General features: G+C 48.8%; 1 protein-coding gene across 1 annotated transcript in view; it reads right to left on the bottom strand.

The window, feature by feature from the left end:
* The window catches only part of GLIS1 (GLIS family zinc finger 1), a 427,670-nt gene that overhangs the window by 26,175 nt on the left and 389,146 nt on the right, over positions 1-12,349 (bottom strand). Inside the window, exon 4 of the mRNA XM_006839786.1 lies at positions 544-705. Within this exon, the coding sequence (XP_006839849.1) occupies positions 544-705 (162 nt within the window). The remainder of the gene's footprint in view (positions 1-543; positions 706-12,349) is intronic.

The raw sequence follows: 12,349 nt of genomic DNA on the forward strand, positions 1-12,349 counted from the left end.
GGTGGAGAGGCACATGCTTCTGGAGGTCCCATGGTCCTGGAGACTTAGGTGCTGCCCCACTTAGTGCTCAAGGAACAAAGACATCTCTGGAGAGACTAGGTCTCCCAGAGCGGGGCAAGTGGGTGGGAAGAACAGGAAGTGGTTGCCCCAGGTATGACTAATGGGACAATGAGCTCAATCCCTCCATGGGGATATGCAAGGAGACCCACAGCACTCGTTCTCCACCAAGCTGAGTTTGCCCCCCAGGGGATATTTAGCAATATCCAGAGACATTTTTGGCTGTCATGTCTGGGGGCAGGGTGCTAGCAAACAGAGGCCGGGGGACAGGGGGTGGGGAGGGGGCGCTAAACTTCCTACAAGGCCCCCCTCACCCCTTGTCCTATGACTTATCTAGTCCCAGTGACTCTCTCAATAGGTGTAACTTAGGTCTGATAGCCCTACTGGGAGGAGTTCTGCATGGACAATGGTTCCTGCCTGCATTAGACAAGTGAGCGGTGGGTGCACCTCCCCCACCAGCCCCCAGCCCCTGCTCCCTGGGCCTACCGTGTCGAGGTGGGTGCGTTGGTGCTTGGCACGGTCGCTGGAGTTGCTGAAGGCCTTCTGACAGCCTGGGTGCTGACACAGATACGGTTTCTCACCCGTGTGGCTCCTCAGGTGGATCTTGAGGTTCTCCAGCCGCGAGAAGGCCTTGCTGCAGCCCTCAAACTGCAGAAGAGGCTGGTGAGGGGCGCTCAGCAGCCCAAGTAGGGCCCACCACCCAGCTCATCCAGCTCCCAGCACCCTTTGCCCCATCTGGTCCTGCCCGAAGCTTCCCTGTTCTCCAATTCGAACTGCCCTGGACCTAGACTCTGTAACTGGGAAGTTCTGATAGTTTACAGGAAAAAAAGGTTACCCCAGACCCGGACATGGGCCACCTGCACACTACATGTGGTGTGACATAAGGACACCTCTGCAGGGACATACAGGCTGGTGACCTTGTGTCAGGCTTGGTCCATGCCCTTGACTTCTGTGCGCCTGGTCTCGAGGGTTCCACACTCTGGCTCTGTGGCCACTTCTCTGGCTAACATTAAGTATCACATGGGGCAGGGGACTGGGACAGTCAAAGGGCGTGTCCATCAAGGGTGCAGTATCAGTGCTAATTGATGTCAGACAAAAAGCACATTCGTGAACCAAAGCACCTTCTCTGAGTTTTCATGTGGTTGCTCAGCTGTCCAATGCCCACCAGGCTCTGTGCTGAGCAATGGAGTGACTTGGAGCATAGCACAAACATGGGGTGCCCCAGCTTAGTGGGTGGAGTGGTACAGAGAGTAAGAAATGGATCACAATGGAAAGCACAGGTGTGGGGGCTCCGCCTGCTCAGATCCTCCTCCTGCAGCCCCAGGCTGACCTACCCTGGTAGGTAGGAGCTAGCCTCTGCCCAGCTCCTACTTCTCACTCTGGACGAGTCCTTCAGCTTCTTGCTCCTCCACACAGTCATGCAGTCTCTCACACAGAAACTGGGGCCTGTCACTCTCCACTTAAAGCCTGCCAGCCAGTCTAGCATTCAAGCCATGCTACCACCTCACACCCAGTGGTGGTTCTGTGCAGTAGACTCGGTTCCGACCCATAGCGACCCTGTACAGGGTTTCCGAGGCTGTAAATCTTCACAGGAGCAGAACGCCTCATCTTTCTCCCGCAGAACAGCTAGTAGTTTCGAACTGCTGACCTTGCGGTTCACAGCCTGATTTGTAACCACTACGCTACCAGAGCTCCTTTCCTCCAGTAAAAGCCTCTGGAGTCAGCCAGGTAAGCACCAGCTTGGTTCCTGTGTGTCACTCAGCAAGGACTGCCCTCCCTTTAAAACCACTCCTCACATTGCCCTTCCCTGGGCTCAAACGCTTGCTGCCTGATGTTTGGGGGTGCCGACTCTGATCCCTGTACGTGTGACAAGCTGTTCCTTCCTGCTCTCCCCATCAATGATTGTGTTACTAACAGGCCAGGCATGGGTGGCCTGTGTGCCAGCAGACACTTGTGAAGTCCCCATTTCCTGGACGAATCGACGGAGGCTTTGTGTGTTGATGTGACCTGTCCCCAGTGACACAGCTAGGACAGAGCACAGACAGCACGTGAGCCAAGACCAGAGGAGGCACCAGTTTCCTTCCCAAGGCTCAGAGTTAGGGTGCCTACCGTGAGCACCTAACCCAGATTAGGACCCACCTGACCCCCACTAGATAATCCCACCCTCAGAACAAGGGGCCAGTAGCAAACAGCTGACGATGAAATGGGAACAGCACAGGCCTGCTCTCTTACACCTTGTCCCTGGGCTTCATCTGCAGGGGAGGAAGGAGTTAGTGTTCATGCCAGAATACTCAGCCTCCTTCTTCTGAGATGGGCACTGGTTTCTTTTTTACACACACTCCCTTCCGCCAAAAAAAGATTTTTTTTTTTTTTACTTTATATGTGATGTAAAGGTTAACACAAAAGGCTGGTGGGTCTTGTCTACCCAGAAGTACCTCAAAAAAAAAAGGTCTAACAATGTGCTGCTGGAAAATCAGTCACTGGAAGTCCTATGAAGCACAGCTTTAATCTGACACACATGGGTCACTATGAGTCATAATCAAGATGGCCAACTGGATTGTTGATGTTGTTAAGTGCCGTCAAGTTGGTTCCAATTCATAATGACCCTGAATAGCGTTTCTGAGGAGCAACTGACTGGTGGTTTTGAATCGCCAACCCTGTGGTTCACAATCCCGTGTTGACCTGACAGCACCATTATAGGAGTCTGGACCACTGGATACTTACTGGCTATCTGTGAGCAAGTTTATGGTGGGTGCCTGGTGAGGATTCTGAGCACAGTTCAGACTTGGGTCCACTGAGTTTAGTACCCAGCTCTGAGAGGTCAGCGCCCCCACCCAGTCCTGGGCAGTTCAGTGCATCTAGTAAGTTTTGCTGTAGGGTAGTTCAGTGGGACCGTCTGGCTCCAGCCCTTTTCTGGGTTATAGCAAGACACAGAGAAAACCCAGATATGGGTTCTACCCTGCAGGATCCCAGAGCCCAGAGGGAGACGTGCACATAAATCACCCCAACCAAACCATGTGACTGCAGCTGTAATGGAGGGAGACACAAGCCTGACCCAGAGGTGGAGGTGTGGGGCTGAGGGTGGAGAGAGCTGTACGTGTGGCAGGCATACAGAGTCAGCCATGCCAACAACGATGCACACACTTCATTCAGCCACTCATTGCCGTGTGCCTTGAACCGTGACTATAGAAGGTCAGGCCCAGAGGCACCCAAGTGTTGATGAGGCACAAACTCCCTGGTTGTTACTGAGGCTCCTACCTGGCAGAGTACAGAAGAGATACCGGGGAGTGGGTGGGGGTGGAGGGGACTTCAGGGAGGTCAGAGGCCAAACAATGATGATCAGATGCCAGGTTGAGGAACGTGATCTCCATTGGGGGGCATGGCAGTGAGAACCCTTAAAAGGGAAGGGAGAGGGTTAGATGAGTACTTTTGCAAGGGTGACAAACTGGGGCTGGGATTGGAGACAGGGAAGTACATATCATAGTTATAAATGAGGATCCCTGAGCCAGGGCAGAGGTGGTGGGATGGTGTGGGGGTCAGAGCAGAACCCCTAGGACACACTACGTGAAAGAGAGTGACTAATCCTGAGTGAACTTCCTTTCCCTGGAAGACCCGGCCACAACTGTGCACCCTGTCCTACTGGGGCTGGTCCAAGGCAAAACGCCTGCAGTTGGGTTTTAGAGGCTGTTCCGCTTCCTACTTCCAGATGTGGTGCCTTTGCCATGTATCAAATCCAGAAGGAAATCCTGTTTGGGGAGTAAATAGGCCACAAGCCGCCGTCCCCCCCACCCCCCACCCCCATTGCTCTCCTGCAAGGGCCTCTGGCCAAGTTCATCCCAACATGAACGAGTGGAGCTAGAGAACTGGGCTTCGTTTCGGCGGCATCCAGCTCGTCCCTTTGTTCCTCTCTGGCCTGTGCAGGGAGGGTGGACATCTGAGGCAGAGGGGCAATAACTCCTCACGTGCTGCGTGATCTTTCTGAATTTGGGAGCGTCCACCAGACTCTGGAGATCGGTATATCATCTTCTCCCCCACAGGTCTGCATACTCCTGTCTGGACCTGCATAGTCACTCCCACCCCCTGCCTTTGTTCAGGCTCTGCCCCTCCTGGGATACCTTCTCTTCCAACTCCCTGACAATTTAATTCATATAGTTTTCAAAAGTCTGGGATCTTCGGCTTGGCGTTCCAGGCTTTTCTTCCCCGTCCACACCCCCCCCCCACATGTCATGCGGTAGCCACATGGGAGTGACGGCCTCTCTCTGAACGTGTTGGGAACTTTCATGCCTTTAGGACTTTGCTTGAGCTGTTCCCCCTGCTTGGAGTGTCTTTCCCTCATTCGCTCACTTAGCAAACATCATCTCATGTCACCCAAGTACCGCCTCATCTGAGAAGTTTTCCCTCCCTCCCCCACCTTTCCATCCCCTGCTCCCTGCCACCACTTGGTCACAGCCCAGGGCTTGCTTGGTGGGTTACTTACAGGGTTTTCAGGGCAAGGTCACTGCCTTCTCTCCTGCCCTCCAGGCTGGGGGGCTGGGTGTTCCTTAAAGGCAGGGCTGGCTTTCATGCATGGGACAGAGGCTGAGTTAGAGGGGTGATCCAGCAGGGATGAGAATTAGGGCTGCTGGACATGGGGTACCTGTACCCTTGTACCTCCACACTCCCATGTTCATTATCCCGTGTTCTCCTCACTCCTGTGTTCATTAAGGTGAACAACATGGCCCAGCCTTGTCCCCTTAACCCTACCTGAACTTCTGGGAGATGAGCCACACAGAGCTGAGCCAGGGTGCCCTGATGGGAGTGGACCCAGGTATAGCAGCAGGTGGAGAAGGGCTGCTGATCTGGGTGAGTATATACCCTGACAGAAAAGTACCCCATCAGGGCCAGAGACCTGAGACATGCCAGGGCCTTAAGGGCATATGCTCTACCTGTAGCCACCTGCCAAGGCCCCGATACCTGCCCACCGTACACGTACACTTGCCTACCTGGAGAGAACAGAGGCACAGAGGAGAAGGATGGACCCGGCTCTGTCACGCCTGGTATTTTCCTTCTCCACAGCCCTTCTGGGTGAGTGTTACTCTCCCAGGTGAGATGAGGAGCTGAGGCTCAGGGAGACCAAGTGACAAAGAGGCTAGTCAGTAGAGCGATTACACACAAGAGCGCTGATGTTGGACAGGCCCAGGCTCGAGATGTGGCTGCTCCACTTACTGATCAGCCCAAGGGAACTGGTTTCAGCTCTTTGAGCCTCAGTTTCCTCATCTGTAAAGCTGAGCAAGTTTTATTAGTCATGGAGGGAGCCAAACATTAGTTGTGAGGATGAAATGCGGTAACGCACAATCAGGGTTTACCTTGGCACCAAGTTCCCAACAAATTTCATTGGTGTGGCTGTCATTTAAGTCCCAGAATACAGTCAGGCATTCTGCCTGGCTGGTAACTTCCTGGCCTATGCCTTTCTGCAGAATGGGAAGGGGTGTGTGTGCCCGTGTGCGTGTATGAGCAGATCGTATCCACCAGGCATGGGAAGGGGCTTCCTCCCTCCCTTGTGTCCCGTCTCCATCTTTCACCTCACTCCCCTGTCCTCCTCCTTAAGTCTGATATCTGGACGAAACTTCTCATCACACCCTGGATCCCAAGGCCTTCTCTTGGGTCAGCTCTGGTTCAGGCTGGAGCCTGGAGGTGGCCTCAGAGCAGGCTGAGGACTGGGGCTGCTAAGCCAACATCCTGGGACAAGTCTGCTTCCTCAAAATACTGACACCTCTAAAGTAGAGTGGTTTAGAGCACTAAGAAGGGCTGACCTGGGGGCCTCAGTTTGCCAATCTGTACCCTGGGGGGCCAAGACCTATCAGGGCTCACCCAGTGGGAGGGCCTGGTCTGGAATCCTGAAAACTGTGAGTTTCTTCCCTCAGGCCCCAGACAGACAAGCTCTAATGCTGTGTGGGAGTCCTGGTGTGGCATTGTAGGATAAGCACTGTGCTGCTAATCACAAGGTCAGTGGTTCAAACCCACCACTCCTTGGAAACCTTATACAGGGTTGCTATGAGTCGGAAACGACTCTACAGCATTCCAACAATAATAATGCTGATGAGTCTGTTTCTAAACTGTAACTCTAACCAGGTTACCAGCTTGCTCAGGACCCTCCTAGGGTCAAGCCCCACTAGCCTAGCACCTGAGGCCCCCAGGGTCTGGTGAGGCAGAACCCAGGAAACAGACAGACCTGGAGTGGTACCTGGCTCAGCTGTGGCTACAGCCTTGTTGTGTGCCTCAGTGTCTCTCAGGAAAATGAAGGTGACAGTATCCAGTTCACAGAGCTGTCGTGTGGGTGAGACAGGCTTCACAAATGCCATCACTGTTATTGTGGCTGCAGTCTTCTGAGCTGAGGCTCCACCGCCCTTTGAGAGGATACCAGTGGAGGTCAGGTTTCACTGCTTGCCAGTGGTCTTGCCCTAAAGCCCTTCCCATGTGGCATCCTTTGTGTGCCAGGAGCAGCCCCCAATGACAGTGAGGCATGGTTTGGGGTGGGAATGGCTTGCAGGTGCCTCATCCATCCGCAGGTGTGAGAGGACTGACAGCAGCAGGGAGTAACCCCCACCTGGTTGTGTTGTGTTGACATAGATAGTGCCTGAATGAAAACACAGGTCTTGTTGGAGCAGAAGTTGAGCTGACAGGCACATCCCTACTTAGGCCCTTGTTTTCCTGAGCAGGATGGAAGATGGACCCATAGGCAATGGCACTGTGACCCCCATGAGTACACTTCCAGAGTTCTGCATCCCAGGAGGCACACATTGGGGTGGGGTCCTCCTGACATTCCTCCTGCACACCTCCCAGACCCCTGAGGCTCTGGGGCAGCTTTTGCTATGGATACTTGTCTCCCTGGTACCAACATCCAGATGTGCAACTCTAGGGATTCTCCATTCAAGGTTTGGAGGTAAGGATAAGAGGGCTCGCTCTCTCAGTGTGCACAGAATTGCCACCTATCCTCTCAGAAAAACTGAGCCATCCATCTGTGACACACAGAAGGTATGTGGGACACACCCACAGCTCTGAGGGTCATTTGTGTACCCTTCCTCCACCCACCCTCTGCCCACGAGCTTCACCCATCATGCCCACTCATGCATCTGTCCACCCATCCCTTTCTTAGGTTCACCCACTCTCTCTTCTTTTTGCCTATTGGTTCATACCTTCTTGCCTTACTCAGATGCCCCTCTCTGTGTCACTGAGAGCTGGAACTTTAGGCCAACAAAGGCCAGAAAGACAACTCCAAACAAAGCATAATGTGTTTAGAGCCCTAAGAAGGGCTTCCAGCTAGGTGAGACTGGGAGTCACACAAGCCTTTGTAGAGGACCTGGGCCTGGATGCCAAGGCAGGATTTAGACAAGGGTGGGGGTGGTATGTGCAAGAAAAAGCATTTCAAGACAAGGGTACAGTGTGAGTCAAGGCAGGGAGACTGGACAAGTTGGTGTACGCTCTGGAAACAGCTAAGTCAGAATGATTGGAACCAGGAAAAGAAGTGAAAGCAGAAAAGGGAATATGGGGAGCTCTCCTCACTCAGAACCATGGGTGGTGATTAATTCCAGAGCAAGCCTGAAAGAACTCACAGAAATCACCCTCTGTAAATGGGCAGCACAAGGCCATTCACTTGGGAGGCTCAAGTGCCACTTCTGTCTGCTGGACTCCAGGCTGGTGAGGTCCTGGTCCCTCACCTTTCACTCAGATACTTGAGTTAGGAGCCTGTTTCTCCTCCCTATGCCTACACCCAACCAGTCATCCACCCAGGGAAGTGCTACCTCTACATCTTTGGCGTCCACCCTTCTCCCCTTAGCTGCCTCACTGCTGTAGCTCACACTTCCCATAGGGCTCACCTGCCCTGCATCCTGCCCTTCCCAACTCATTCCCACATGGTACCCAGAATGAAGATTTAAGCCCACACACCTGTCAAAGTTCTTCCCATGCCTAAACCCTTCATGCTTACCAATGCCTCAGCAAGTACAGATCCTCACCCCGGTGCTCTGGTTGGTAAGATCTGGCCCCTGGTGACAACCTGGTGGTATCTGATGCTCCAAGCCCCATCCCCTGACACCACTGACTTTAGGCAACTGAGAGTATTAAGTGCACATCCTGCCTCCTCCTCATTTCCCACTGGGTGACTCCCACAAATTCCTTTCACTAGTCTGAGCCCAGAGTTCTCATCTGTAAACACAAGAATGCTTTGCAGGGCACACCTGGGCATACAGTGCCTTTTTTCTAGAACACAGGCCCAGAGCCCTGATACCAACTGTGCCAAACCACAGAATTACACAGGCGTCTCTGGTTATGAGTAATTTCCAAATGCACTAGTTCAAATAATCAAATGTACAACAGATGTATCCGGTCAAGACAGGTTCACACTGCAGAGAGGTCGCAATGGGTGGGAGGATACCTAATATCTAGAAAAATGTAAGCATGGGCACTGAGAGCTTCTTCGTCACCTTGTTGTTGTTGTTAAGTGCCACTGACTCGATACCAACTCACATGACATTATACTCAACAGAGCTAAACACTGCTCGGTGCTGAACCAAGCACACAATCATTGCTATGCTTGAGCCCACTGCTACTGCCACTATGCCAATCCATCACGTTGGTCCTCATCTTTTTCACTTTTACCAAGCATGATGTCCCTTCTCCAAGGACTGTTTCCTCCTGATAATATGTCTGAAGTATGAGAGATAAAGTTTGGCCATCCTGGCTTCTAAGGAGCATTCTTCCAATTTCTTCCAATACAGATTTGTTTGTTCTCTTGGCAGTCCGTGGTACTTTTAATATTTCATAATTTGGCAGTCCATGGTACTTGTAATATAATTCTTCACCAATACCATAACTCAAATGCATCAGTTTTTCTACTGTCTTCCTTATCCATTCTCCAACTTTCGCATGCATACGAGACTACTGAAAATATCATGGCTCAGGTCAGGCACGCCTTAGTCCTCAAACTGCTGTCTTTGCGCTTGAATACTCTAAAGAGGTCTTGGGCAGCAGATGTGTCTAATGCAGTACGTCATTTGATGTTTTGACTGCTGCTTCCGTGACTGTTGATAGTGAATCCAAACAAAATGAAGCCTTTGGCAACTTAAATCTTTTCTCCATTTATCATGTAGCATTTTTTATTGGTTGAGTGGTGAGGATTTTTATTTTCTTTATACTTAATTCAAACCCATACCACAATCTTTGATCTTCATCAGTAAGTATTTTTGGAGTTCTGGTGTGGCGCTGTAGTACAAGCACTGGACCGCAAGGTTGGTGTGAACTGCAAGGTCAGTGGTTCAAACTCACCAGCCACTCCTCAGAAATGCTAAACAGGGTCACTAGGAGTCAGAACTGACTTGACAGCACTTAACATCCAACAAAATTACATATTTTAAGTCCTCTTCACTTTCAGGAAGCAAGATTGTATCATCTGTGTATTGCAGGCTATTAATGAGTTTTCCTCCAACTCTGATTCCATGTTTTTCTTCATATAATCTAACTTCTCGAATAATTTGCTCAGCATACAGACTGAATAAATACAGCCCTGACACATACCTTTCCTGATTTTAAACCATTCAGTGTTCCCATGTTCTGTTCAAACAAATGCCTCTTGGTTTATGTATAGGTTCCTCATAAGTACAATTAAGTATTCTGGAATCCTCATTCTCTACAATGTTGTCCATAGCTTGTCATGATACACACAATCGAAAGCCTTTGTATAGTCAATAAAGCACAGGTAAACATCTTTCTGGTATTCTCTGCTCTTAGCCAAGATCCATCTGACGCCAGCAATGATATCCCTTGTTCCTGTCTGAATCCAGCCTGAACTTCTGGCAGTTCCTTGTCAATGTACTATTGCAACCATTTTGGAAATACCTTTAGTAAAATTTTACTTCCATCCAATATAAAAAATATTACCCAATGATTTCTGCATTCCATTGGGTCACCTCTCTTTGAAATGGGCATAAATATGGATCTCTTCTAGTAGTTGGCCAGCTAGCTGTCTTCCAAATTTCATGGCATAGATGAATGAGTGTCCCTAGTACTGCATCAGTTTGTTGAAAGATTTCAATTTGTATTCCATCTATTCTCAGAGCCTTGTTCTTTGCCAATGCCTTCAGTGCAACTTGGACTTCTTCCTTCAGGATCATTGGCTCTTGATTATGTTCTACCTCTTGAAATGGTTGAACACTGTGTATTCCTTCCATCTTCCTTGTTTTTTTTTTGTTTAAAAAAAGCTTTTATTATGAATTGAGTAATAGTTTACATGGGAAATACCGGTTTTGCACTCAACCTATCATATTTTGTTTCAATGCAATGATTACAATGCCCTCCATGTATCATCCATTAACAGTATTTGCTTCTATTCCTTCTGTTTTTGGTTGTTTTTTTTTAATGAACAGAAAAACATTCAGGAATATATAATCATTTAAACAACCAAAGGGCACATTCTGCAAGCCAACCTCCTGGCTGTCAGCACACAGCCTTTCTCTCTTCATGAGTCTAGAGTCCTCAGCTGCTCTATTGCTTCATGCCATCACCTCTGCCTTCATCTCTGGTGTCGCTGCTTCTCTGGTTAGGATCCCATGATCTGCTCATGTTCTTCTCTCTTGATGGTCCTAGGGTCCTCTGTTCCTGGAGTGTAATGTCAACTACTCCCCGCTTTATGTTACACAACTTCTACCTTTACAGTTGTGACAGTCACAATTAGTCATGATAACAATTACTCACTATTGAATCAAAAGAATCCTATCCCCATCTCCTTTCACCAGATCCATCTAGACAAGATGAAAACTATTCAATGGGGATTCTACCTTTCCCTGCACACTCTAGAACTAAACTCCCTCTTGAAAACTTATAAGCCAGTCACTTCATGCCTTTATAGCCTCCCCAATTCCCTAATTTAGGAAGCCAATGTCTAAGTTGCCTGTCCCTATCAACCCTATGTGCAGAAGGGATAGGCTTAATCCTTGATTTGAAGGCTCCTTCCCTCTTGTTGGTTTTTGAGCTACTACATCCATAAGTATAAGTCAAGTTCATCAAATGGTAGTAATTTGCACTTGCTTCCTTTATCAAATTTCTTTATCTTCCTCTAGTCAAGTTCTGATCACCAAGCCATAGAACCTAGGTCAAGTGAATACTGTCTGCAAGTTTGGGCGTTCTTGTGTGTTTCCCCCCCTCCATCTTCTTTTAAATTTTCTGCATCTTTCAAAAATTTTCCCAGAGATTCTTTCAATAATGCAAGATGAGGCTTGAATTTTTTCTTTAGTTCTTTCAGCTTGAGAAATGCTGAGATTATTCTTCCCTTTTGATTTTATAACTCCTGGTCTTTGCACATTCCATTATAATATTTGACTTTTGTCTTCTCAAGCTGACCTTTGAAATTTTCTGTTCAACTCTTTTAGCTTTTCATGTCTCCCATTTGTTTTAGTATCTTTGCATTGAAGAGTAGGTTTCAGAGTCTCTTCTGACATTTATTTTGAACTTTTCTGTCTTCTTTGTCTCCTTAACAACCTTTTGCTTTCTTCCTGTATGATGTTTTTGATACCATCCCACTACGCTTCCGGTTTTTGGTCATTAGCATCTGACGCATTAAATCTTCTCTTGAGAGGATCTCTAAATTCAGGTAGGATATGTTCAAGGTCATATTTTGGCTCTTGTAAACTTGCTTTAATTTTCTTCAGCTTCAGCCTGAACTTGCTTATAAGCCATTGATGGTCTATTCTACAGTCTGCCCTGGCCTTGTTTGACTGATGATATGGTGCTTTCCCATATTTCTTTCCACAGATGTAGTCAATTTGATTTCTGTGTATTTACCTGGTTTTTGTCTTTAGGTCCATGTGCACAGTTGTATTTTATTTTTATTTTTTTTAAAAGGTATTTGCAGTGAGGTCATTGGTCTTACAAAATTCTATCATGTGATCTACAAGCATTGTTTTTATCATCAAGGCGGTATTTTCTACCAACTAAACCTGCCTTTTTGTTTCCAACCTATGCATTCCTATCACCAGTAATGATCAATCTTGATTGCATGTTTGATCCATTTCAGAGGATGTTGGTGATGGTGGTTGTTGTTAGGTGCCACCAAGTTGGTACAGACTCATAGCAACCCTATGCAAAACAGAACAAAACACTGCCTGGTCTTGGGCTAACCTTACCATCATTGCCCAAGCCCATCACTGCTGCCATTGTGCCAATACTGGAGGTCTTCCTCTTTTTCTCCGACCCCCCACTTTACCAAACATGATCTCCTTCTCCAGGGACTGGTCCCTCCTGATGATATGTCCAAAGTATG

Source organism: Chrysochloris asiatica, unplaced genomic scaffold (genome assembly GCF_000296735.1).
Source record: "Chrysochloris asiatica unplaced genomic scaffold, ChrAsi1.0 scaffold00026, whole genome shotgun sequence".
Lineage (NCBI taxonomy): Eukaryota > Metazoa > Chordata > Mammalia > Afrosoricida > Chrysochloridae > Chrysochloris > Chrysochloris asiatica.